The 27654-nt window shown below is 40.7% G+C and overlaps 1 protein-coding gene across 1 annotated transcript; it reads left to right on the top strand.

Moving 5' to 3' along the window:
* The first annotated feature begins 10 nt into the window (after positions 1-10).
* On the top strand, positions 11-27654 carry ALKBH1 (alkB homolog 1, histone H2A dioxygenase). The gene is made up of 6 exons (XM_047861895.1): positions 11-229; positions 2692-2800; positions 6311-6473; positions 19947-20037; positions 24946-25139; positions 26462-27654. Exons 1-6 carry the CDS (start codon positions 47-49, stop codon positions 26889-26891), a joined length of 1170 nt encoding a protein of 389 aa, XP_047717851.1. The 5' UTR covers positions 11-46; the 3' UTR covers positions 26892-27654.

The raw sequence follows: 27654 nt of genomic DNA, 5'->3' as shown, positions 1-27654 counted from the left end.
GGAGCACGGCACTCTGCTTCCGGGTCAGAAGAGGCCGGGCAACGAGATGGGGAAGATGGCGGCGGCCGTGGGCTCTGTAGTGACGTTGGCGGCCGAGCCAGGGGAGGACGCCTTTCGGAAGCTTTTCCGCTTCTACCGGCAGAGCCGCCCCGATTCCGCAGACCTGGGAGCGGTCATTGACTTCTCGGCGGCCCATACAGCCCGCGGCACGGGGCCTGATGCCCGCAAGGTACGGACAGAGGAGCGGCGCGCATCACCGGTCGCCTCACCTCGCTTTTTTGAGGGTCTTCACAGCTCACCTCATCTCTTTTCTCTGAGTGTTATTGAGTATTCCCCGGCCTCAGTGGGCGCGGAGTTGAATTGTCCATGAAGAGTGACACTTTGGCGGTGAAGAGCTGTGCTGCCGGGTTACTACACGCGGCCTTTCCTGGCTGCGGCCTCAGAGAATGCCTGGGAATTGGTGTTCATTCCTAACATTAACTGTTCGTTTACGTCTCTACTTCAGTTTGTGTAAAAGCCCATAAACCGTGTTCTTACACGGTAGGGAAGCGCTTTGCAGCTTGAAAAAAACAACCACCCGAGTATCCCCACCACTGAGAGGGATCGATTTTGTTAGTTAAGCCGTCGTCCCTAAAATAGGTCCCTGTCGTCTCCGGACCTCTCAGAAAAAGGGCATTGAAAGATTGAGATCATCTCTCCACGTTTGAAAGGAAAGGGCAAATGAATTCAAGCACTATGCATTATTTCTACCTTTCCCCATGTTAAGTAGGAAAAGTAACATAAAGGGGGACACAGGGAAAATCACAGTTATAGTATATAGTATGCATAATTTCTTTATAATCGCTGTTAACACTGAGGATCTCTTGGGGCGCCTGGGTGGCGCAGTCGGTTAAGCGTCCGACTTCAGCCAGGTCACGATCTCGCGGTCCATGAGTTCGAGCCCCGCGTCGGGCTCTGGGCTGATGGCTCAGAGCCTGGAGCCTGTTTCCGATTCTGTGTCTCCCTCTCTCTCTGCCCCCCCCCCCCCCCCCCCGTTCATGCTCTGTCTCTCTTTGTCCCAAAAATAAATAAACGTTGAAAAAAAAAACACTGAGGATCCCTGATCCCTTAATTTGCCCTTGGTGTTGTCCACAGATGGCTGGATGGAGCATTTCCTCTAAGCTTAATAATAGTTCTCAGTAAAGTTGGAATGCTGTAGTAACACCATACTTATCTAGAACTTTTTAGGAACTTCATTTGCTAGCAAAAATGGTCTTAGAGTTGTCGAAATAATATACAGAAAGTCTGAACTCTAAGAATAATGTACATGGGACAGACCCTCATTCATCTCCTTTTGCCTGTATTTTGCTGCAGTATTTAAATACTTTTAGAATATAAGCCACCTGAGAAGAGGACATTGTGTCTAGCACACTATCTGAAACGGTAAGCATTCAATAAATACACTATCCATTGACTACATGAAAACTTCAGTATTTAGTTTCCCAGTTCAAAACAGATTGAAAGTCGCAAATTCGAAAAGAAAGTTGCTCTGAGAGCAACTGATGAGCAGTGGAGAAAGTGACAGCTAATAGGCAAGGGAAAAAGCAGAACTTTTTTTTAAACTTCGAGGTTTGGTTTAGCTTAGCATGGAGAATAGGTCCACAAACTTACTTCAACTATGGGAGTGTTGGCTGAATTACAGTACATTACTAAATATGGTCTGTTTAAGAAATCATTACAAAATGTTTAAAATAAAAACATCAGTACCTGGAAAAATTAGCTGGTTAAGACTCTCAGAGTTCCAGGTAGCCATTTTATTACAGAAACTGGTAATACACCAGCCACTTGTTGGTATTTTTTTCTGGAAATCTCTACACTTGGTGAAGTTAATAGGATGAGAGATCCTGTCTTTTTGGAAGAGAACATTTGATGTATTCTAAGGCAAGCAAGATCCTAAGTTTATTATTAGTGGAAGAATAAAGGTTTTTGTTTTGTAAATGTCCTTTAGTGACTGCATGTTGGATCCCTTAACCAATTTAATAAGGCATCTCTAAGATACTCTTATATGCAAAGAAAACTTCATGAGCCCCTGAAAAACTTAATTTCAAAGTAATTCACAAAGGCAAAAGCTCTGAGTTTCATTTTGAAGTTTCATCTAAAAAAGAATAAATATCATACTTTCAGCAAACAGGGTTTCCAGTGTTTCACTGAAACGTTTATTCTGTCTGGTGAGAGCACTCTCTCCATTCTCTTACCCTCTCCTGCCTGATGTTCCTCATTGGTCTGTTTAAGCACCAGCTGTATATAAGTGCCTCAAAAGCACTGATAGCCTGAACTGAGATGGGCAGCATTTTGACTAAGGGTATTTCAGTACACCAAACACCTTTCATGATTTAGAGTCTTGGAAGAAATCACAAAAGTGTGGTGTCATACAAAAAGGTAGTCTTGAAGGCCAAAATCGGCCTGATTCTCATTTCTGCTTAATTTTATATTACTTTCTAGTGTTTGTTAGTGTATAGATGAGAAAACTAAGGCTCTAAGAAGTGACTTATCGAAGTCTTGCATCAAGTAAGTGGTAGAACTAAGTTTAGGAGCCCAGACTTAAGACTCTGAATTTTGTCTCATACTGGAAATAACTTTAGAAATTTGAGATTCTCAGAGCTGACCTGCAAAGTAGCTTTAGCCCTCCAACTTCTGTTTCCTTCCTGTCAGGTGATCAGATCTCAGCTGAGTGTGTCTTCAGTCAGTGACCATGATGCACATAGAGCAGGACTTCAGCCAGTAAGCAAGTGGCAAGCCTATGGACTCCAAGGCTATCCTGGTGAGTGCAGCAGACCCCAGAAGATAAGATCATGTAATCATTTGTCTAATTTCAGAGCTGTGAAGAGAGTGGGGAAGAGTTGTAAGCAAGTATGCAGACAAAGAGTGAAAATAAACATGGAAATATTTCACTCTCAAACCCCTTTTAAATTCTGTCTCATCTAAAATTTCCGTTTATATAACATTCCTGCAGGATAGAACAGGATTCAGTAGTGCCTACCTTTCAATGCAGGAAATGACACCAGGTACAAATCAAAAATAAGGATGTTTACTCTAGGCTCCCTGCCACAACTCCAAGCACCTACTCTGGGAGAAGAACTGCTTTGAATGATAGATTAATTCATAGTGGTCACTCTAGTCACAAAGTGACTATGTTCTCATATGGCCAAAAAAACAAAAAACTTAAAATTTATTGCTGTCCTTAAGGCTGAGCTTTTGAAAAAAGTGTTACAGTTAATGAGATCAAAAGCCCTAATAGACTAAATAATCTAGCATTTTGAACTTCAGTAATGTTGGGTAGCTCACTTTACAGATAATGAAATTAAGATGGTAACGAAGAATGGGTAATGTTTTCATTGTTATTTTTTGAGTAAACTATTCCCAACATGGGGCTTGAACTCACAACTGCAAGCTCAAGAGTCACATGCTCTACTGCTTGAGCCAGCCAGACACCTTTAATCTTTTTGTTAAGGACATGGGGACATTGTAGTTGAATGATTATGAACTATTTAGAAATTACAGAAATGCCTTATTTGGCCAAATATATTTTACCTGGCATCCTTTTTCTTGGAGAGGACATAAAGTTAACATTGTATCTGTGATTTCAAATATGGATTAACAGCAAGAAAAAATCCTAAAAAGAAATACTAATTTTCATTGTACCACGGGCCAGATCTGTGTTACAGCTCTTACTACATTGTGATCACTGATGTATTGGTTAATAACATAGGACAGTATAACAGCTTCAATACTTCCTTTAAAAGACCTCATGCACTTTAGTTATGTGTAAAAGAAGAAACAAGGGGCTCCTGGGTGGCTCAGTTGAGCATCCAACTCTTGATTTCAGCTCAGGTCATGGGATCGAGCTCCATGTCAGGCTCTGTGCTGAGCGTGGATCCTGCTTAAGATTGTTTTTCTCCCTCTGTCCCTCCCCTGCTTGTGTGTGCATGCTCGTGTGCTCTCTCTCTCTTTCTCTCTCTCTCAAAAATAAAATAATAATAATAAATGAATGAATGAATGTCAAATGATGGCTTTATGTACAGAAGCACGGCTCTCCATGAGTTTGAGTAAATGAGAGCATGCATCACCAGCAGTCTTTTATGTACTTTTCTTGAAGGCTGCCTTTTACCTTTCAAGCTTACCTCCTGTTTTCAAGGCTGTGTTTCTCTGTTGCTATGCCTTTTTCCCTTAACAAAACGGGAACAAAAAGTTTGTTCAGACTACAAAGTTACCAACCCCACTCTCATTTTCTGTTGTCCAAATGGGTATACTTGATTTTGAGGTTTTCTAGGATTTCACATTTAAGCCACATTTTGTGAGTTGGTACCTCATTATGTCCTTAGAGACTTTATCTTCCCTGCCATTGTAAGCTGCATTTAATAGAAGTGTAATGTCCAGAACATGGGAGATGACAGTGTCTTCTTATTCAGGCTTGATCAGAAGGATTGTGTTTATTTCTGGATTCTGCTTGTTATAAAGGAACCTGAGCAACCACAACCTGTCCTTACAAGAATGAGCGGGAGGGTCATGAGTTTGAAGATTGAGTCTGGGGAAGAGTAAACCTGAGAAGGAACCTGACAGCATCCAACATTTGAAAGGTTGCCATACACACAAAGTGTTGGTTAAGGCCTAGGTTCTGACATGAGGCTACCTGGCTTCATGTTGTGGCTCTAACCATCCAATATGACCTTGGGCAAGTTTCTTAATCTCTCTTGGCCTCAGTTGCCTGGTATGCAAAATATATGAAAAAACATACCAGCTTTGTAAGGTTATTATGAAGATTAAATGTGAGTGCATGTAAAGTACTTTGATCCATGCCTGGCACACAGGAAATGAGCATTAAATGTTAGCCTTAAAGCTAGAGGTATTTTTGAAGAAGAATAAGAAACTAATTTGGGGTTGCTCTGTGAGTCCGAACCTAAGATCAATATGTGAAAATTAAAAGGCAAAGTTTAATTCATTAAAGGAAATCAACAGTTGTCTAGAGTGGACTGCCTAAAGAGGTCTTTATTTTCCTGACACTAAGTCAGAGGTATTCTTCATTTGATATTTTGGGGAATGTTATAATCAATGCTGATAGATGGTAGGTTGTTGGGGTATTTTTCATATTTTTTTCCTCTCTCAAAATATTGACAATCCCCTATCACCTCTGAAATTATTTGGAGAATTTTGCCTGTATGTGAAATGCAAAAGTGGTTTCCACGTTCAGAAACAAATGTTCTCACTCCTGTCCTCCAATTTTAGAGGAGGAAAAGCTCCTCCCATTCAAAGCCAGTCCCTTCACCTCTCTTTCTTTTTCTTTTTTTGGGGGGGGGGGGCGCTTATCAAAAGTTCCCACTTTCTTTTACCTCTTCCAGCTTTCAAAACCTTGCTCTGCTCTTTTCCTCTTTTTGTGTTCAACCAGTTCCTCTTTGCTGGTTCTTTCCTCATAATCTGTAAGCATGCTTAGGTCTTTCCAACCCTAAAAACCATAAATTTTCCCCTTAAATTCTTCATTCCTCTGTGACTGCTCCTCAGCCTTTGTTCCCTTCATAGCCAGGCTTCTGCAGGGCATTCATTGTCTGCATCACTGTCTCTGCTGTCCTGTCTCCAGGGGTTTCAGAAAGTACATAGTATGTGTTTGTTGAATGTTCAATGAATGGATCCTTACCGTGCATTGGATTCCTGTTCATTATTGTTATTCCTCATTTATCCAGGAGAAAAACGACATTAGATTACTTTCAAGGTCACAGAAGATCCTTTCAGCACAGGTGCTGGAGGTATTTGCATCCTGCCATGTGAGCAGATGTATATATCATCTTTCTTCGCTGTTCTGTCAGATTTCAATTGGGAGGCAGAAATCACACCAATTATTTTAACTGAGAGAATTTAACATAACTGTTGTTAGCCAGATATTAGAAAACAAAAAAGGCCAAGGTGGAACACTGAGATACCACAAAGACCGCTGTTGCAGAAAGGGATTACCACCTCTGTAAGTGATAAATGCCTGGTGCATTTGAGGAGTGACTTTTGGCATTTTCACTTCTAAGGTTTGCCTAGGGGTAACATGGTTGATAGTTGTGGAATATTTGTTTCTCTTAAGAATTTGTTTCTCTCCCCCCTTTCTCTAAAATTGGAGGATAGAAAGGAGAACATTTGCTTATACATGCGGAAGCCACGAAGCATGAGCAAAGGGTATGGGGCATAAATAATACAGTAATGGGTATAAGGATGTCAACAAAAATAAATTATCTAAATATAACTGATGGAGAATTTTCTCCTCTCTTTCTTTCCCCACCCATCTTTTGTGTAGGATTTATTTTTATCCCAAACCCCTTCCTCCCAGGTTACCAGTGGCACTGGGTGAAGCAGTGTCTTAAGTTATATTCCCAGAAACCTAATGTGTGTAACCTGGACAAACACATGACTAAAGAAGAGACCCAAGACCTCTGGGAACAGAGCAAAGAGTTTCTGAGGTAAGTGTTCATATTCAGCTCAGGTCACTGCACATCTTTATAGGAACTACTCCAGAACAATTCAGTGAATGTGACTGACGTGTTTTCCCCTCGTTCCCATGCAAATATGGCACAATTATTTTCTTTTCCCTGGGAACATTTGGACAGACACTTTGACAGTTCTATTAAACTGAGATCTGTTTTAGGTTCATCATTTATTTTTCTCTCTCAAAAATAAATAAACATTAAAAAAAAGATTTGCTTATAACTTGGATCTCAAGTTCATCCTCCTTACTCATCAGCTGGTCCATTTTCATTCAGCTTCAGCCCTTTTTCTGCTTAAAGTGAGTTCCAGGGTCACCTTGCCTCTTCATTTCATAGAGCATGTGACTCTTAATCTCAGGATTGTAAGTTTGAGCCCAGCATTGGGTGTAGAGATTACTTAAAAAAATAAAATCTTTTTTAAAAAAATAAAGTGAGTTCCTTTGAAGATTTGTGATATTCTGAAAAAATTAACACTAAAAGCTATTGGTTTCCACTCTCCTAGATGAAGTCACTGCTACTAGCAGTTTTATGATGGATTAGTTATTCCTCTTGAGAACTAACATTTGCACCTTAATGTAGTATCACCATTTATTCGTTCACAGTTTTTTTTTATTTTAAAGTAATCTCTATACCCAGCATGGGCCTCGAACTCATGACCCTGAGATCAAGAGTCACATGCTCTATTGGCTGAGCCAGCCAGACATCCTATCATACCACAAATTCTTATTGAGGGTTAGTTGTATACCAGACATGAGGCTAAGCATTGGAGATACAAAGACACATAGGACAGTGTCCTTGTACTCAAGAATGCATAGTCTATGGCAGCAACTCAGTGTCAACAGGAATAATTATAAGGAAGCTTAGAAAGTATTATGATAGGTGTTTAGAAAAATACTGTGGGGGCCAGAGGGAGAAATAATTCCTCTAGGCAAGAAAGAGATGTCAAAGAAGAAAAAATCATAACTATTTTTTAAAATTTTTTCTTGTAACGTTTATTTATTTTTGAGAGTGACAGAGCGTGAGCAGGGGAGGGGCGGAGAGAGAGGGAGACACAGAATCTGAAGCAGGCCCCAGGCTCTGATCTGTCAGCACAGAGTCCAATGCAGGGCTCAAACCCACAAACCATGAGATCGTGACCTGAGCCAAAGTTGGACACTTAAACGAGCTACCCAGGTGCCCTGAAAAAAATTATATTTTAATTAGGTCTTTTATCCTCTTTTTTCTCTGTTGATTTGAACTGGGTCTTCAAAAATGATTAGGAGTTTGCCCGTCAGAAGAGCAGAAAAGCTGTTTGGGGTAGAGAAAGCAGCCTAAGCAAAGAGGGAATATTCAAGGCAGAATAAGTTCTGTGAAATAGTAGTACAGGATGTGGGAGTACAGTTCATGTATTGATTCAACAAATACCTATTGGATTTCTACTGTGTGTCAGATACTGTGCTTGGGTGTTAGAGATTCAAAGACAAGACACAATTCCTGCTTTCAAGGAATTTGTAAGTTAGCTGATGGCAGAGACATAAAATAAACAGGTACAGAGATACAGTTTATAAGGTATGGAAATAGCCATTCAGGTGGCTAGACTGGAGGTAGTTTATAAAAGGTGCTTCCTGAAAGTCATGGATAGAATTGGCAAAAGATGAAGCAGAAAAATTAAGGGCCAGATTGTAAAGGGTGCAGTGATGTAGAGCACTAGGTCTAGAGTCTGATCACCTGTGTTCACATCCCAGCTCTGCGACTTGAACTAGGTGTGTAAACTTGAGCAAGTTTCTTAACCTTTCTATGCCTTATGGTAGTCCTTTCCTCATTTAATAGCATGAGGATTAAACAAGAGAATTGTAAGAAATGTTTAGAACAGCCCATTAAAACCATTACACTGGTTTTGTGTGTTGTTTGGACTTAGGGTCACTAATAGTGCAGCTTTCAGAAATTGTCATGTTACTTCTAATAGGGGAAATAAGATTTCCTTAAGTTGAAACGGGAAAGGAAAACTTAAAATTCATTGGTTTTCCTTTAACATCTTCTTGGTCTGCAGGCTATGGTAAAGTCAGGAGCAGTGGGAAAAACCATCGTAAAGCTTTTAATGGTATCTTGTTTAGAATTGAGAGTAAACTAAAGGAAGATCATGGTTAGAGTTTGCTGCTAAACCAGCCTGTGTTTTCAAGTAATTGATTTTTCTTTCTTCAGACAAATAACTGCAGAAATCCCAATATCATCTTTTAAGATAGTTTAGATGAACCTCTTTAATAAATCATCCAGTAAACAATGGTGAGATTTTTTTTCTACTAATTAGCTACTAATTAATTCTCTAGTAAATTAGCAAAAATTTAAAATGTGGTGGTCCTGTCTTCTGTTGTCATGGGTTGGAAGAAATTGATAGTCTCAGACATTGCTGGTGGTTGAAAATCAGTTAGGACGCTAGTTCTCCTTCTGTCATTGTGTGATATGTGTTTCAGCTTCCTCTTCTGGGAAACAAAGGAATTAGATTGGAGAAGCCATTTCAGGTGGTTGGATTATAGTCACCTAGACAGTACATGCCAGCTTCCCCTGCTTTCCCAGAGCATATGAGAAAGGGAGAGGGTCTGTCATATAAGATTTCCCTAGAGATTTGGATTTTTGACCATAACATCCACATTGAGAACCACTGAACTAGAGGATCTCTAAGGATCCTTTCCATTTTAATCTTCTAGGTTTCTGTGGTCAGGGAAGAAGAAACTTTTTAAGTAGGAAATGAAGAAGAAATACTTGAACTTAGAGGGAAAAATAGATCTGTTCACAAAATTAGGGCACCTCAATTCTGTGTTTTGTTCAGAGTTTATTGTGAGTGAATAGCTAGAGATTCTTGCACAAGATTATAATAGGTATAAGCATCTTCATTGCAGCATTGTTCGTAACGGGAAATAATGAGAAATAACCTAAGTTTCTCTCAGCAAGAGATCGGGTTAATCAAGTATGACATACCTAGCAGTACAACACAGCCACTATGCAGCCACTCAGAGATCTTAAATCTGACCCTATAGTAAATATAGTAGGGCTACAATCATAATAAATAAAATCATTTTTCAGCATCTGCATCACAGCCACCATCATTTACTGCATCAGCCTCCTAACCTGTCGCCCTGTGTCTGTTTTCATGCCTCTTCAATCTGTTTTCTTTTTTCTTTTAGAGAGAGTGGGAGCAAGGGAGGAGGGCAGCAGGAGAGGGAGAGAGATCTTAAGCAGGACCGACGCCCAGTGCAGAGCCTGACCTGGGGCTCAATCCCATGACCCTGGGATCATGACCTGAGCTAAAATCAAAGGTCAGATACTTAACCGAATGAGCCACCCAGGAGCCGCTTCCATCTGTTTTCTAATTAGTATAGAAATCACATCACTTCTCTTATAGTTTCTGATCTACAGTACTGCAGTTCACCTTTGATACAACCATCCAGAGTCGACAAGGATGTCACAGGTTGAGGGCATGGTCTCCAAGCAAATCACCCTCACTTCAGACTGTAGCCACAAGTTTGGGAGATTCCCCAGGCTACCCACACATCTGACCAACTGGTTACAAATTCAGGGAAGTTCCCATAACCCTCTCAGGTTCATAACTCACTAGAATGACTCACAGAATTTAAGAAAGATTATACTTAGGAATTTAGTTTATTATAAAGGATACAAATCAGGATCATCCAGTGAATCAACATGTAGGGCAGTGTCTGGGAGGGTTCTGAATGCAGAACTTCCATGTCCTCTTTCCATGGACTCAGGATGTGTCACCCTCCTAGGAAGCTCTCCCAAACCTAGCATTCAGTTTTTTGTTGGAGTTTCACTACTTAGGCACGACTGAATTATTAGCCCTATGGTTTAACTCAGTCTCTAGCCCCCTACTCAGCCCCTTAGGTTTATTTAGCTAATACCACTTGACTAAAAGTCTCAACCCCTCTAATCATATAGTTGGTTTTCCTAGCCTCATAAGCTCATATCCTGAGTCATCACTTTAGCGTTAACTTAGCTGTGGTCCTAGGGCCCACTGTGAATAACAAAGATACTTCTTTTCCTCCTGGAAATTCCAGGGAATTTTTTTTTTAAGTTTTCGTTTATTTATTTTGGCAAAGATAGCACGCAAGCAAGGTGGGGGCAGGGAGGGGGGAATCCCAAGCAGGTTCCAAACTGTCAGTGCAGAGCCTGGTGCAGGGCTTGAACTCAAGAACCGTGAGCTCATGACCTAAGCTGAAATCAAGAGTCAGACACTTAACTGACTGAGCCACCCAGGTACCCCAGGAAACTCCAGTGATTTAAAAGCTCTCTCCCAAGAACCAGGAACAAAGGCCAGTGAAAATTTGTTGTTAATGCAACTCCATTATATTTAGAATAAAATCAGAAGTCTTTACCATGGTCTACAAGGCCTTGGTGATCCAGCCACCAGCCACCTCTCCAACCTACTCTCCTACCATTCCTTTTCATTTATTGTCCTCCAGCTGTAGTGGCGCCCATGCTGTTCCCTTAAACACGTGAGAAATGCTCAGATTCATTGTGTAAGCTGTTCCGTCTACCTGGAAAGCTCTTCCCTTAGGTAACCAATGACTTCCTTCCTTTAGGTGTTTGGATCTCATCATCTTATAAGAGATGATTTCCTTATCAAGTTAAAAATAGTACCCCATTTTCCCTCACTCTTTATCTTCTTGCCTTCTGTTTGTTTCCTTCAGTGCATGTAATTGCCAATAAGTATTTGTGGAATTAGTGGATCCTTTCTTACACCGTTTGAATTTTGTGAATATATTATCTATTCAAAAACAACTTTAAAGAATAAGACAAGGGGAAGTACTAATTTAAATGAAGCGACGTTGCTTTATTCCTTAAGTTAGCTTTTGAAATACTTTGCACCTCTTTTTGTATATGTGAAAGTTTTTTCCATTAATGTTCTCAGTGTGGAAGCAGAATTAATCCCTTCTCCTTTTCTACTCCTTTAAAACTTTGTGGTGCTATTTATTATAAGCATTTATTAGAGTGAATCCAGTCATCAAGCACTTCTCTCCACTACCGTGGCCCTTCCCCCGCCCCAGATTTTGAAAAGTTTGTAACCTTGATACCAACCACGGTTCTTTATATATTTTAGAAGGTGTTCTTTAAATATTATTTTAACTAAGTTGATATTCTCTCAGTTAGCCTGATAAAAACATGCTGAATTTGAGAAGGATCAATTGAATATTGTATAGTATCTTCCCACTTTATTTTCATTAATTTGTTAACTTATCTTCTTGTGTTTTTGGAAATACTTGATGCTAGCACAGATACGGAGATTAAAATTCACTCCCTGCCTTTGAGGAAGGGACTAATTAAAGAAGGATTTCAAGTACTTACATACAGAATTTATAGATGAATAAGCCATGTAAGTGAGTTGAGGAAGATGCTGTGGGGCACAGTAGAGGGAGAGACTGAAACTAGAAAACAGTTTCCCTGAAGAAGAAGGGAGGTTAAAGTGTGTGCAAGTCAGAAAAATCTGCTGTACAAAGAGTAGAAGAGGAGAGAGAACATGACAGTAGAGAAAAGTGTATGGCCAAAGGCACAGCCATGAAAAATGGACCCTCCCTGTGGGGAATGCTTGGAGGTGAAACCAGAAAAGTGAATTAGAACCACATTATAAGGGGGGTTGCATGCCTTATGGCAAAGTGTGGACTTTGTCCTATAAACAGTGGGAGTTCATCAAGATTAGTAACCGATTTTTCACTTTAGAAAGATACTTCTTATACCATGAGGAAAATGGACTGAAAATACAGTTGTTGGAAAAAACACAATTAAGAATTTAGCTTAGAGGCACCTGGGTGGTTCAGTTGGTTAAGCATCTGACTTCAGCTCAGGTCATGATCTCACGGTTCAGTTCGGTTTGTGAGTTCGAGCCGCACATTGGGCTTTGTGCTGTCAGCATGGATCCTGTTTCGGATCCTCTGTCCCCCCTCTCTGCCCCTACTCCACACGCGTACATGCTTTCTCTCTCTTCTCTCTCTCTCTCTCTCTCTCTCTCTCTCTCTCTCTCTCTTTCTCAAAAATAAAACATTTAAAAAAAATCTAGCTTAATAATCCATGCACAAGATGATAAAGGTCTGGAAAAGACATTGTTAACAAGGCTTGCTGACCAAGAGATTATCCGAATCAAGAGACAAGAAGTTAAGGATTATCCATGGATAATAGGGCAAAACTGAGGTTTTTGTTGTGAGGTTTTTTTCTAGTACTATTGATATAATTGATGTACATTTTATTAGTTCAGGGTGTACAACATAGCAATTTGATATGTGTATATATTGCAGAATGATTACTGTAATAAGTTAACAACAGTCACCTTACAGAGTTATAATTTATTTTTCTTGTGATGAGACCTTTAAGATCTGCTCTCTTGGCAAATACACAATACAGCATTGTTAGCTATAGTCACCATGCTGTACATTGCATCCCCAGCACTTACTTTCCTATAGCTGGAAGTTTTCACTTTTTGACCACATTCACTCATCTCGCCCACACGCACCCGTTCCTACCTTTGGCACCTTCAGTCTTCTCGGTTTCTGCAGGTTTGGATTTTCTAGATTCTGCGTATGAGTAAGATCACACAGTATTTGTCTTTCCCCGTCTGACATTTCACTTAGCACAGTGCCCTCGAGGTTCATGTTGTCACACATGGCAGGATTTCCTTTTTTATGGCTGAATAATAGTCGTGTATGGGTTGTGTATCACATTTTCTTTATCCATTCATTCATCGGTGGACACTAAGGTTGTTTCTTTGTCTTGGCTGTTACAAATAATACTGCAGTTATTTGTGTAAAACTGTAGAGGTTCCTCAAAAATAAAAAATAGGACTACCAGAGGGTGCAGCTGTTCCACAGCTGGGTATATCTCCAGAGGAAACGAAAACATTGTCTCGAAAAGATAACTACACCTCCACATTCATTGTAACATTATAATCTAAGATTTTTAATGGAAATAGGATTAGAGGAAGAGAAGAAGGAGCAGAGACAATCCTTAGTGTAGTTAGAGATTCATGTTTCTGAAATGCCTGTGGAGTATCCAGGTAAGTATGTCCAGTATCCCTCTGGAAACATGGAACTGAGTTTAGGAGTGAAGTCAGAGAGGGAGATGTGGGGGTTCTACATAAAGACCATAGTATAGCATGGTACGTGGCTGGCTCAGTCAGTAGAGTGTGCAACTCTTGATGTTGGGGTCATGAGTCCAAGCCCCACATTGGGCATAGAGTTTACTTTAAAAAAAAAAAAAAAAGACTAATGAAGCAATGAGAATGGATGTGATTGTTTGTTTAGTGGAAAACATACAGAGAAAAGAAAGCCATTAGCTCTAGAAAGTATCAGCTTGGGTTGGGGGAATGCTATTAGAAGTCAAGACAGGAAAATGTTTCCAGAATAAAAGAAGGGCCAACCATGTCAGTAGGCCTAAGGACAATTAAGTAGTGTACTTGAAATTAAGAAACTACTTTTGGTGGAGTGGTGGAAGCAGAAGTCACGTTGCAGTGAGGGTGGCCACTGTGCAGTCCTTTTGGGAAGGTTCGATTGTGAAGGGAAGGAGAGAGGTGGGGCGGAAGGAAATGGGACATAGGCAGGGTACTCGACTAAGAGGTTAAGTTAAGAAGATGCTTGTTGTTTTTTCTTAAGTATGTGGAAGTGTTGAACATTTCTACAGATCAAGAGAAAGACCAAAGTGCAGAGGAAGACTGGAAAATAGGAGCAGAAAGGTGATGAATGAAGGAATGTCTCTGAGGCTGTGTCAGGGAAATGGGAGGCAACATAGGTGTAGAATTGGCCTTCGAGGAAAGAAGTAGAACCCCTGCTGAAACCAGGAGGGAGGGAAGGACAGAGTAAAGATTATGCAAAGTTTAGAGGTGTGGGAGAGAAAGCTCAAAGTTGCTCACTGGATCTTTTGCTCAGGCCTCTGGACTCTTGTTGTCCTCAAAGGGAGTGGGACTCACAACTTAAGATGGATGCTGAAGGTTTAGAACAGAAGGTAGATTAAAGTAAATATTTGCAAGATAGCCAAACAGTGTTGGCAGTCCAGATGGAATTAACTGGATGTCCATGTTCAGGGTTTGACTGTGAGGTTTAGGTTGAGAAGGGAGACAACTGGAAGCACTCAAATTCTGAGAAAATGGAGTTCTGAGAACAGGAGGTGGAACCTTAGGTTTAATGGATGTGAGAGACTAGGAGAGGAAGAACAGAAAGTTGTTGTCATGGAGGGAAATATTCAGAGTTAGGAAGGACACAATTTCCAAGCTTTTAAAAATGATTGAAAAAAATAAATACCTGTGATAGTATTTTATCAAAAACAGCCTTCAGACCTTTTCTGCCCTCAGACGTTTACTTTCACAACGATTTGCTAATGTCCCTTGAAGCAAGGAAGAAAAGACCATGCCAGTGCTTAGTAATGACACCCAAACTCCCCACTGCACAACGAGTGGACAGGCAGGACAGTCCATTTTCACCCAGTTAGGTACAGTTGAAAGTGGCAGCATAGAATGCCAGCGCGTACATAAAGCACTTAGCCATGACAGGAAATGAGCAGACTGCTGTGTGGGCACATTGACCAGGGGAGAAGGTGGCCAGCTGACCCATCCATCATGGGTGCCTGGAGCTGCAGCAGAGGCAGGGAGCGGAGTGCGTCTGCTTTCAGTGAGAACCAGTAATCAAGGTCATATTTGGTTGAAAACATTCTTTTAGATAATTGGATGAAGATTTAAAGTTAGGTGCCAGCATACCCCTTGCATTCCTTAGAGTGGATGTGGCAGCTTTGTTGGCACCAAGCCTTAAGCCTTCTTGGTCTCCTTTTGGACAAGTCAGGTTTAAAAAGAGAACAGCCCACCCCCTTTATTAATCCATCAGTATTTCCTGCTTGCAAATGATCTGGGAGTGCGTTAAACTTGGTTTTGGCTTTAAACTATTCACAGTGCTTAAGGGTGAATATTTTGGAATCTTTGTTACCCAAAGCCCACAGGGACCAGAATGTCACTAAGTAGTGCTGAGATAGGAAGTGGCCAGTGTTAGCCAGTAGTGCTCTCACATCTGCAAAGCTGGTCTTATAATTGTTGTGACTTTCCTTCCAGAAATTCCTTCAAAGACAAGAATTGAAATTGTGTTCTCAGAAGACAATATGAAATCAAGGGTGGAATCATATACTAACTACATGGGTCTAACACATTACACAAAATGTGTGTGTGTGTGTATGTAATTATCCTCACAATGGCACACTCAGTCATCACAACTGTACTTTCACTGCACAAGTCGGCTTTTTTTTAAGTTTAAGTTTTTGTTTTTGTTTTTGAGTTTGTTTATTTGAGAGAGGGAGAGAGGGAATCCCAAGCAGGCCCCACACTAACAGTGTGGGACCTGATGTGGGGCTCAGTCTCACAACTGCAAGATCATGACCTGAGCCAAAATCAAGAGTTGGATGCTTTGCCAACTGAGCCACCCAGGCACCCCTTACTGCACAAGTCTTTAAACCTTTTTTTTCTTTTTTGTTATGTGGCCTGGGCTTAATGCTCTTACACGCTTACACCAATCCCCCCAAGTAATACAAGGCAAAACCCAAAGCCATCCTTATAGTGATACAGTTAAGGTAGAAAAGAGATGTTCTTTTGGTTTCCTAAAACAGGAAAAAATTGTGAAAGGTATATCATAGAGGGCAGGGCGCCTGGGTGTCTCGGTTAAGCCTCCAACTTCTGCTCAGGTCATGATCTCATGGTTCGTGGGTTCAAGCCCTGTGTCAGGCTCTGTGCTGACAGCTGAGCCTGGGGCCTGCTTCAGATTCTGTCTCTACCTCTTTCTGCCCCTCCCCTGCTCACACTCTGCCTGCCCCTCTCTCTCTCCCTCTCTCTCTCTCTCTCTTCTCTCTCTCAAAAATAAATAAAAATTTTTTTAAAAGGTACAGGAGGATTCTGGTCATGTTTGGTCATTACTATAATTTTGATAATTTTACTAGTACCATAAATCTTTGTTAATTACAATAGCATATACCTTGAATCTTTTGATGGAAAAACAGCTTGTTGATGCCATACCAGATGTCTGAAATACCATCACCCTCTATATTTTTAGAGCTGCATTGTTGTTATCTTTATTTGTTCAGATTGGTCTAGTTTGGGATTTGGGGGGGGGGGGTTTAGGTTGTTGGGTTTTTTTGTTTTGTTTTGTTTTGTTTTTTTAAGTTTATTTATTTTTGAGAGGGACAGAGTGTGCTCAGGGGAGGGCAGAGAGAGAGGAAGACACAGAATCCAAATCAGTCTCCAGGCTCTGAGCTATCAGCATAGAACCTGATGCAGGGCTTGCACTCATGAACCATGAGATCATGACATGAGCCAAAGTCAGACTGAGCCACCCAGGCGCCCCTAGTTTTGGGGGCTTTTGTTTGTTTTTAATTAATTTCCCTGTATTTTATTTTTTTTGGAGCACACGAGTCAGGGAGAGGGGCAGAGGGAGGGAGAGAGAGAATACTAAACAGGCTCCAACAGCGCAGAGCCCAGTGCAAGGCTCGATCCCACAACCCTGGGATCATGACCTGAGCTGAAATCAAGAGTCCAATGCTTAACCAGCTGAGCCACCCAGGTGCCCTGGTCTAGTTTTTGTTTTAGTTGTTGTTTTTAGTGTTTATTTATTTTAAGAAAGAGAGAGTGGGGAAGAGAATCCCAAGCTGACAGCACAGAGCCCCACACAGGGCTTGATCTCATGAACCATGAGATCATGACCTAAGCTGAAATCAAGAGTCTGACTAACCGACTAAGCCACCCAGGCACCCCTGGTCTAGTTTTAGTATAATAGTATGGGTTTCTCATCAAGAATAAAATGATCTTTTATTGATCTAGAAAGATGGAAGGTATTTTGTTTTGTTTTTTAATTTTGGCTGAAATAGTGTTTCCCAAAGTATGGCCCCTGATTCATCAGCATCAGCATCACTTTGGGAACTTAGAGATTCAGATTCTTAGGCTCCACCCTAGACCTGCTGAATCAGAATTTGTAGGCCTGGGCCCAGCCATGCAAATTTTAACAAGCCCTCTAGATGATTCTCATGAGCATTAAAATTTGGAAACCACTTGGCAGAAACTAAGTGGCATACACACTGATACATCAGATTCACTTGAGTCCAGAAATAAGAGGTTCTTATTTTTCTGTCTCAAGTCTAGTAAGATAGATTGTATTCTCCTGGGAGATCATTAGGGAGTTCTTTTATCTGTACCTTTAGTTGAAGACACATAGATAGAATTCAGGTTGTGTTAGTAACTGTGCATTCCTTTTTTTTTTTTCTTTCAGTTTTTAGTTTTTACATGTAGAAAATTTAAATAATGTATGGTCATTCTGCATGATAACTGTTCATCCCAGATAGTGGCAGTAACTGGCCAAGCTTACATGTTGTTTCCCCTAAATTGTTACTAGTTATCCATTTTTTCTCATGCCAAGTGTCCCTGAGACCTTACCTGAGTTTGGTGATTCACCAGCAGGGCTCACGATATAGTTGTCTTCATGGATAGGATTTATTCCAGTTCAAAGAATACAGAGCACAATCAGTGAAGGGAAAAGATGAATTGAGCAGAGTCCTGGGAAAACCAGCCTCAAGCTTCCAGGGTTTTCTCCCAGTGAAGTCACACAAGGTGTGCTTAATTCCCCCGATAACAAGTTGTGACAAATTTGAAATGTTGTCTACCCGGGAAGCTCAGTGCCCAGGTTTTGACTAGGGGCTGGTCACATTGACAGTCTCTGTCTGACATATATCAAAATTCTAGACTCCCAGAAGGAAGCTGGTGTTTAACGTAAACCTTATTATTTTGCAGAAAAAGTTTAGGCCCAATGAGCAGCAGTTCTGGGAACGGTGTGAACCTCCCCAAATTCCGAGTTCCAGATGCTTGCCAATGACCAGGCCTTTCAAAGGATAGCAGTCAGATCTGCTGTGTTTCTTTTCTGCACTGCTGTCCTAAATAAATCGGTGTTCCATTCCTTTTAGCTGCTGGTCTTGATGTATATCTGTGTCATGGTGTCTTTCTTAGAATGTAAACTCTGTGAGGACAGATAGCATCTATTCTGTAAACTCTGTCAAACATCAAGACGAGTGCCACTTACAGTGTGAGTCTCTAATAAATCCTTTGCTTCTGCTCATGCCGTATGCCTGTATTGCCCACTGCTCCACTCCCTGTTTAAGTGCTGGCCATTCTTCAATGCCTTGTTCAACTCCCAACTCTGCCATGAAGCCTTAACTGATTAGACAGCTAACTTTGAGCTCTCCTTTTTTCTTAATTCTATTGTCCTTCAAAGTCTTGTGATGTTCAGTTTAGTACAGATTTTATACTGCCTTGAATTTTCCCCTCATTTTTTCTTCTTATACTTATCTGTCATCTCTTGTCAAATATAAACTCCTTAAAGCAGTTTAATCTTTTCTTTTTAAACACGAGTGGTTTGGGGACCAAAAAAAATTGGATCAATTGATGATATAAATCACATAGGAAAAAAAAAACTAAAATTACTAGGCCTAGCATTCTTGCATTTTTAGGTATTCAGAGGTAAGTCAAAGAAGCTTCTTCCTCTTTAGAAAAAGAGTAGGTGAGGTGCCTGGGTGGCTCAAGTAGGTTAAGTGTCCAACTTCAGCTCAGGTCATGATCTTGCAGTTCGTGAGTTCAAGCCCTGCGTCAGGTTCTGTGCTGACAACTCAGAGCCTGGAGCCTGCTTCGGATTCTGTGTCACCCTCTCTCTCTCTGCCCCTCCCCTGCTTGACCTCTGTCTCTCTCTCTCAAAAATAAATAAACATTAAAAGAAAAGGAAAAACATAGTTAATACCATAGATTTGATGAGACAGGATGTAATTGCAGGAAGTGCATCTCTCTGTTTTACAGAAACCCCTTGTGTTTTGAAATGGATGTCCGGAACCAAATCAATTACAGTGGTCCTTAATTGTTAGCTAAGCCTCAATTATCTAAGCTGTTTTATAGGGTTAAAGAAATCTTGTTAAACCAGTTATTTTTGGTTGTATACTATATCTTGCCAAACTTTCTCCCCCAACCTATAATTCTGGGAAGCCACCATCATTAGACATAGTGATACCTATGATTAATCATACCCCACTTTTAGCAAACCAAATAGAACATGCTCTGTTAGCCAATTTTTCAATTACCCGTAGTGTCTGTGGTCCCATTTCCAGTGGATGGGTAAAAACATTTCTGTTGTTATTCTTATTTTGTCATTATTGAGATGCCGGAGACTTGCCACTTAAAATTGATCCCGTTTAGCAGAGGATTTAGAACAAGGACTGAAAATGAGAGATGCTAACATGTTTTTTTAGTGTTATTATATTCTTGGTCAACTCATTTGTCTTTTCTCATTTTTCCTATCAAGATCTTGGCCAACAGCTTATACCAAGGAAAGCAGATTTACTCCAGGCAGAGGGACTTTGCTGCCAATTGAGGTGAATAATTCAATCCTCTTTTGTCCCTAATCTTCACAGGCTTAAGGAAGTGAATAAACGGAGACCCCGAAGTTTACTAGAGAAGTTGCGCTGGGTGACCCTAGGCTACCATTATAACTGGGACAGTAAGGTATTCACATTTTCTTGCTAATTCCATTGTCTTCCACTTTTTACACTCCTTGGGCTCAGTGATTGGATTTCTTCCTGGCCACTATTTTAAAGTATCAGATTATCCATTTGTGCAGGGATCTCTTTCATCTGTCTCTTAAAATCCTCTTGATAACAGTATCTCAAGAGGAATGAGTAATTTTTCCCAGGATGAAATTTCTTCTTCAAATGCCCTTATGTTATATTATTTCATCAGAAGTCATTGGTGCTCTAAGTACATTTCAGGGATATAGATTTTTCTTTATTGTATTTAAGGACAATTCTCAATTAAAATCTTTATTTCCATTATTGTTTAGTGTTTGTTGAGCCTGTATTTTCTTTTTTTTTCCGTCAAATAATTTAATACATGTTGAGATATGTTTATAGTTATAGATATATCTTTATACATTGTCCTTGTCTACCAGAGGTCTTTAAGCAAAAGCACAGATTTTAATAAATTTGACAGCAAAGAAGATCATCTAGAATTGGTAGATGATTTGACTTATATACTTTGAGTGATTGTGTGGAAAATACATCATTGGTTAGGATGGATATGAACCCTGGCAATTTCTTTTTTTTTTTATATGAAATTTATTGTCAAATTGGTTTCCATATAAACACCAGTGCTCATCCCAACAGGTGCCCTCCTCAGTGCCCATCACCCACTTTCCCCTCCCTCCCACCCCCCAACAACCCTCAGTTTATTCTCAGTTTTTAAGAGTCTCTTATGATTTGGCTCCCTCCCTCTCTTTTTTTTTTTTTTCTTCCTTCCCCTCCCCCATAGTCCTATGTTAAGTTTCTCAGGATCCACATAAGAGTGAAAACACATGGTATCTGTCTTTCTCAACATCACTCCTCGTCAGGGAAATACAAATCAAAACCACACTGAGATACATTCTCACACCAGTCAGAGTGGCTAAAATGAACAAATCAGGAGACTATAGATGCTGGAGAGGATGTGGAGAAACGGGAACCCTCTTGCACTGTTGGTGGGAATGCAAACTGGTGCAGCCACCATGGAAAACAGTGTGGAGGTTCCTCAAAAAATTAAAAATAGATCTACCCTCTGACCCACCAATAGCACTGCTAGGAATTTACCCAAGGGAAACAGGAGTGCTGATGCACAGGGGCACTTGTACCCCAATGTTTATAACAGCACTTTCAACAAAAGCCAAATTATGGAAAGAGCCTAAATGTCCATCAACTGACGAATGGGTAAAGAAGTTGTGGTTTATATACACAATGGAATACTACTTGGCAATGAGAAAGAATGAAATACGGCCTTTTGTAGCAATGTGGTTGGAACTAGAGAGTGTTATGCTAAGAGCCTGTATTTTCTACATGATACCTATTTGGTGTAAAAAAAGGAGCTCCATATACTTCTGGTGTACTTTTCCATGAACTCAAAAAAGACACCTTTGCCTGCTATATAAGGTCTGAGTAAGACACAGATGGGAAAAAATGTCCTACAGTTAACAAAGTTCTCTTTTCTTAAAGTACAATTTCCTTTCCTGACCTCTCTGCTTCCAAAAGTTCCTCCTTTATCACTGGCAGCCTGTCTCCATGAGATGTTTGCCACCAAGTGGAAGGACTAATTCTTAGAATAAACTGAATAAACAGAATGGTATAGACCCATCTTCCCACTAACTAGTTACTTTCTAAAAGCTCCATAGTTTCAGTGAAACCAGCTTATTAACAAATACATTTAACTGCTCAAAATAAGGATAAATGTTGCTCAGAAATGTTCATGATATAATTCTTACTTTCAGTGATGCAGATTCAGTGGAAATATAGATATCTGTGTTTGGGGAAATAGCCTGTGATTCTTTCTGGCTTAGCCAGCCCAGGATTGAATATGAATATTCAGTATTCAATATTGAATAGGATAGTGCCTACCTCATAAGGTGGGTGTGAGAGTCAGAGGCTCAATGCCCGCATAACAGCAGTGCTAGGCTGTTCTGTGCAGTTAAATGCATTAACACAGTAAATGTTAGCTCATTGTTTTTTATGATGTTATTTTTATTGGTGGTACTGTTATTCCCCCAGGACTTAAAGGTACTCTCATTTACTAAGAAAAATGTGGAGTGAAAAATTACCAGAAACTAAATGAGTAAGCAGAGAAAAGTGGAAGAGACATAAGAAGACTAGTGGATAGACAGTTTGGATGGAGTTAGAAGCCCACAAAGGCACTTCTTTGATCACAACACAGCCAGCCTTGTGTTGGAACAGCGGCTCTGAGTAGTTGATCTTGTGAAGAACTGAAACTTGAAAGGGTGGAGAAAATCCCTTAAAGTTCTCTTCAAGAATAAATAGGAACTCTTATTTACGGTTCAGGAAAAGGAGAAGGAAAAAATAAAAGAGAAATTTCAACTGAGGAGACTTGCCCATCCATCAAAGACTTATCACATCCTTAACCTGTAATTAAAGCTCACTTCTGGCCAAAGTAAATACATTCTCTCCAGAGCTTTGCTACAGCTGGGGTACATCAGGACACTCGCGGAGATTTAAGACAGAAGTGGGTTTTCTAATCATTTTGAGGTTGATTGGGCAAAGGGCGATGTGAGAGCAGCAGCGAGACAAAGGGGATTCGGGCTGCTGCAGGCTTACCTCACTGGGGTAGCCCTCACCCTCGTCTACCACCTTGACGTGCTCCTGAATTGCTGGGTTTTGGAGAGAAAGAGTCTTCTGGCCTCTTTTTTTTTTAAGAGAAGGATATTTGTGATCTTTATGTGCTAAAAACAGTTCAGAGAGATGAATGCTGAAAATTACTTCCATTTTAAGGTCCCGCCTTGGCCACGGTATAAGTCAGTTTCAGTTCCAAAGTTTTGAGCATGGCATCTCGTCAAATTGACCAGTAAAATTGGCAGTAGGCCATATATGGGCTGAAGGTCCTAAAACCAAACTGGCTATCATGTTTGAGTTGCTTTTTTTTTTAATAAGCTTTGTATTTTAGAATAGTTTTAGATTTGCAGAAAAGTTGAAAAGATAGTACAGAGTTCTCATATACCTTACACCCAGTTTTCCCTATTATTAACATCTTACATTATTATGGTATCTTTGTCTTACCTAATGAACCAATATTAATACATTATTATAATGGTGAAGTCCATATTTCATTCACATTTCCTTAGCTTTTCATTCAATTTTCTTAGATTTTTTTAATGTTTATTTATTTTTGAGAGACAGAGGGTGAGTGGGGGAGGGGCAAAGAGAAAGGGAGACACAGAATCCAAAGCAGGCTCCAGGCTCTGAGCTTTCAGCACAGAGCCTGACACGGGGCTTGAACTCATGAACCGCAAAATCATGACCTGAGCTAAAGTTGGCTATTTAACCAACTGAGCCACCCTGGCGCCCCTCAGTTTTCTTAGTTTTTAACTGATGTCCTTTTTCTGTTCCAGGACATCACATTACATTTAGTCATCATGTACCTCTTGGCAGTGACAGTTTTGAGTTGCTCTTTTATCTTTTTTTTTTTTTTTATTTTTTTTTAATGTTTATTTATTTTTGACAGAGACAGAATGCGAGTGGGTTAGGGGCAGAGAGAGAGAGGGAGACACAGAAGCAGAAGCAGGCTCCAGGCTCTGACCTTTCAGCACAGAGCCCAACGAGGGGCTCGAACTCACAAACCATGAGATCACGACCTGAGCCGAAGTCGGACGCTCAACCGACTGAGCCACCCAGGCACCCCGAGTTGCTCTTTTATCTTAAGAGAATGATCCTATTTGGGATTAAAGTATACCAGAGAGAGACATAATAATTGTTTCATGTATAGACTCCATACAGGGTGAACTTGTTTAATTTATCACTGCATGACATGGTGCCTGCCATGTTATAGGTGCTCAGTATTTTGTTTTTCTTTTTTTTTAATGGTTTGTTTATTTTTAATATGAAATTTATTGTCAAATTGGTTTCCATACAACACCCAGTGCTCATCCCAACAGGTGCCCTCAATACCCATCACCCACTTTCCCCTCCCTCCCATCCCCCATCAACCCTCAGTTTATTCTCAGTTTTTAAGAGTCTCTTATGGTTTGCCTCCTTCCCTTCTCTGTAACTTTTTTTCCCCATCCCCTCCCCCATGGTCTTCTGTTAAGTTTCTCAGGATCCACATAAGAGTGAAAACATGTGGTATCTGTCTTTCTCTGTTTGACTTATTTCACTTAGCATAACACTCTCCAGTTCCATCCACATTGCTACAAAAGGCCATATTTCATTCTTTCTCATTGCCAAGTAGTATTCCATTATGTATATAAACCACAACTTCTTTATCCATTCATCAGTTGATGGACATTTAGGCTCTTTCCATAATTTGGCTATTGTTGAAAGTGCTGCTATAAACATTGGGGTACAAGTGCCCCTGTGCATCAGCACTCCTGTATCCCTTGAGTAAATTCCTAGCAGTGCTAGTGCTCAATCAGAAGGTAGATCTATTTTTAATTTTTTGAGGAGCCTCCACACTTTTCCAGAGTGGCTGCACCAGATTGCATTCTCACCAAGAGTGCAAGAGGGTTCCCATTTCTTCACATCCTCTCCAGCATCTATAGTCTCCTGATTTGTTCATTTTAGCCACTCTGACTGGTGTGAGGTGATATCTCAGTGTGGTTTTGATTTGTATTTCCCTGATGAGGACTGACATTGAGCATCTTTTCATGTGCCTGTTGGCCATCTGGATGTCTTGTTTAGAGAAGTGACTATTCATGTCAGGTGCTCAGTATTTTGAATGTCTCATTATAAGATTACCGGATGCCTCAAAAACAGATGGATAAATCATGCTGTGTTAGAATTACATGTAAGTTAGATCATTTTAAAGCGGTAATTAATTTTCTGCCACAGTTTCCTATTTTCCTGAGATCATTGTTTATTTTTCTTATTTTCCCTACTTTTATCAAAGAAATACTCAGCCGATCATTATACACCTTTCCCTTCTGACCTGGCTTTCCTCTCAGAGCAAGTAGCCGCAGCCTGTGGATTTCAGGGTTTCCGAGCCGAGGCAGGCATCCTAAATTACTACCGATTGGACTCCACTCTGGGAATCCATGTAGACAGATCTGAACTAGATCACTCCAAACCCCTGCTGTCTTTCAGGTAAGCTGGTTCCAGGGATTTGGGATTACTGCCTAAAACTTCATTCCTTTTTTAAGGCGTTTTTAAGCTAAAATAAATAAATAAAAGCTATAACTTTAAGAAATGGTTGGACTCTCTAATCTTTTACTCTTGGGCATCTTAACAGTGTTATAAGTAAAATTTGCCTAGTCCTTAAGAGTAATGACCAAATTACAGTTATATTTCTGTTTAAGATGTGTGGAATCTGCCTTTTGTATTGACAGGTATCGTCAGTGGTGTGTGGAATAGGCAGTGGAAGGCTGTAAGGCAAAGTGAGCGACCTGTTTGGACTAGGGAAGAGAAAGCACAGAACCCCGAGTAGTTTACTCGCCTTGTCTCCCTAAACATACATGAAATTGGGCAAAGTGCTACACCTGTATCTCACAAATAAAGTGCCTGAACAGAGTCTTTTATTAATTGTCCTATCTTTAAAGTGAACAAGCATGATAAATATAGTAAAGGACTCAGTTTATTGGAAGGCTTAAATCTTGAAAGTGCGTCACACAGGGCACCTGGGTGGCTCAGTCGGTTAAGCATCTGGCTTTAGCTCAGGTTATGGTCTCATGGTTTGTGGATTCAAGCCCCACGTCAGGTTCTGTGTTCACAGCTCGGAGCCTGGAGCCTGCTTCAGATTCTGTGTCTCCCCCTCTCTCTACGCCTCTCGTGCGCATTCTCTCTGTCTCTCTCTCTCTCTCTCTCTCTCTCTCTCTCTCTCTCAAAAATAAATAAACATTAAAAATTTTTTTTAAAAAGTGCATCACTAAAATTTATATGGGTAATACTAAAATTTTTAATCGGGGCGCCTGGGTGGCGCAGTCGGTTAAGCGTCCGACTTCAGCCAGGTCACGATCTCACGGCCCGTGAGTTCGAGCCCCGCGTCGGGCTCTGGGCTGATGGCTCAGAGCCTGGAGCCTGTTTCCGATTCTGTGTCTCCCTCTCTCTCTGCCCCTCCCCTGTTCATGCTCTGTCTCTCTCTGTCCCAAAAATAAATAAAAAACGTTGAAAAAAAATTAAAAAAAAAAAAAAGGCAAAAAGAGAGGTTTAAAATTTTTAATCTACTTGTTTAACTGCTTTAAATTTTATTTTGCAGCAGTACTGTGGGCTATTATAAGTGTAAGCAGCAGATCATGGGTTGGTCACTTACACAAGCCAGAAGAGAAGGGTCTTAGCACAGCTTGAAAAGGATGTGCAAGCAATAAATATCAGGCTGAAATTAGAAAAAAGTACAGTTGGCAATAACTTTCCCAGCCACGGTTAGTAACAGAAACTTACTACTGTGTATTGTTTTACTTATTTTCTCATAGCTTCGGACAGTCTGCTATCTTTCTCCTGGGTGGTCTCAAAAGAGATGAAGCCCCCACGGCCATGTTTATGCACAGTGGTGACATCATGGTAATGTCAGGTTTCAGCCGCCTGTTGAACCATGCAGTCCCGAGGGTCCTCCCAAGTTCTCAGGGGGAAGGCCTGCCTTGCTGCCTGGAAACGCCTCTCCCAGCTGTCCTCCCCAGAGACTCAGTGGTAGAGCCCTGCTCTGAGGAGGACTGGCAGGTATGCACCAGCTACTTGAAAACGGCTCGTGTTAACATGACTGTCCGACAGGTATTGGCCATAGACCAGGACTTCCCTTCGGAACCCACAGAGGAGAAGAAAAGAGACATCACCACAGAAGGTTTCTGCCATCTGGATGATGAGAATAGCCAAGTAAAACGAGCAAAATTAAACCCTGACAGCTGAGACTTGGAGAGCCCGTTCTTTTGCTCAGGCAGGTCTTAAGTAAATGACCACACTTTTTGTATTGCTGTAGACTTCAGCACCAAGCCAAGCCAAAAACAGGGAAAAACTCATCATTGATCACACTGTTGCCTTGGAACCCATCCTGAAGAGGAAAGCAATTCATCACTCTGCTCAGAGACCGTTTGCTATGGTCCAGTCTGGTTAGGTGTTGGCACTAATGTACGTGAGAAGTCCAAGGAGCTTTGACCTTCCAGAACAGCCCTCTCAGCCTCTGCCGTTACCTCTGGGGGAGGTAGAAGTGAGTTTCCACATTAATGGAGCTTTATTAAATACCTCAGATTTTATTAATGGGAAACATAACGTTAAGCCCCTGCGACTACCCCATCTGGTGATTTGTGGTTAGATTGTGCTTCCAAGAGCCAACTGTTCGCCTCCCTTTCATCCTACTAGCCATCCTCAGAGTCTGCGATTTTCTCTTCCAGCTTTTCTGGCCTTCACAAAAGAGTCCTATACACATTAAGATAGCGGAACTAGACATCTCATCTCCTAGAAAAGAAATCAATCATAGTTGTCTGTCTTGCCTAAAAGATAAAGTATACCTAAATCCAAGGAAAGGGGAATAGGAGTTTCTCCGGATTTCTTTTAGGTCTAAACTCTTCCTGTTGACTTTTTAAATACAATTTTAATTGTTGGACTAAAAAAGCCCCAAGGGTGTTCTGTAACTGTTTTCTCCATGAATAAACTTTCTCTATTTTAAATTAAA

Source organism: Prionailurus viverrinus, chromosome B3 (assembly GCF_022837055.1).
Source record: "Prionailurus viverrinus isolate Anna chromosome B3, UM_Priviv_1.0, whole genome shotgun sequence".
Lineage (NCBI taxonomy): Eukaryota > Metazoa > Chordata > Mammalia > Carnivora > Felidae > Prionailurus > Prionailurus viverrinus.
The sequence above is the reverse complement of the archived record's forward strand: the minus strand, read 5'-3'. Positions and strand labels throughout refer to the sequence as shown.

What these genes read in the sequence shown, in the direction of transcription:
- ALKBH1 (XM_047861895.1), top strand. Translation starts at nt 47, where the DNA reads ATGGGGAAGATGGCGGCGGCCGTGGGCTCTGTAGTGACGTTGGCGGCC. An exon ending in ATTATAACTGGGACAGTAAG is followed by an intron (nt 20,038 to 24,945) that starts GTATTCACATTT and finishes CTTTTATCAAAG; the next exon opens with AAATACTCAGCCGATCATTA. An exon ending in AAACCCCTGCTGTCTTTCAG is followed by an intron (nt 25,140 to 26,461) that starts GTAAGCTGGTTC and finishes ATTTTCTCATAG; the next exon opens with CTTCGGACAGTCTGCTATCT.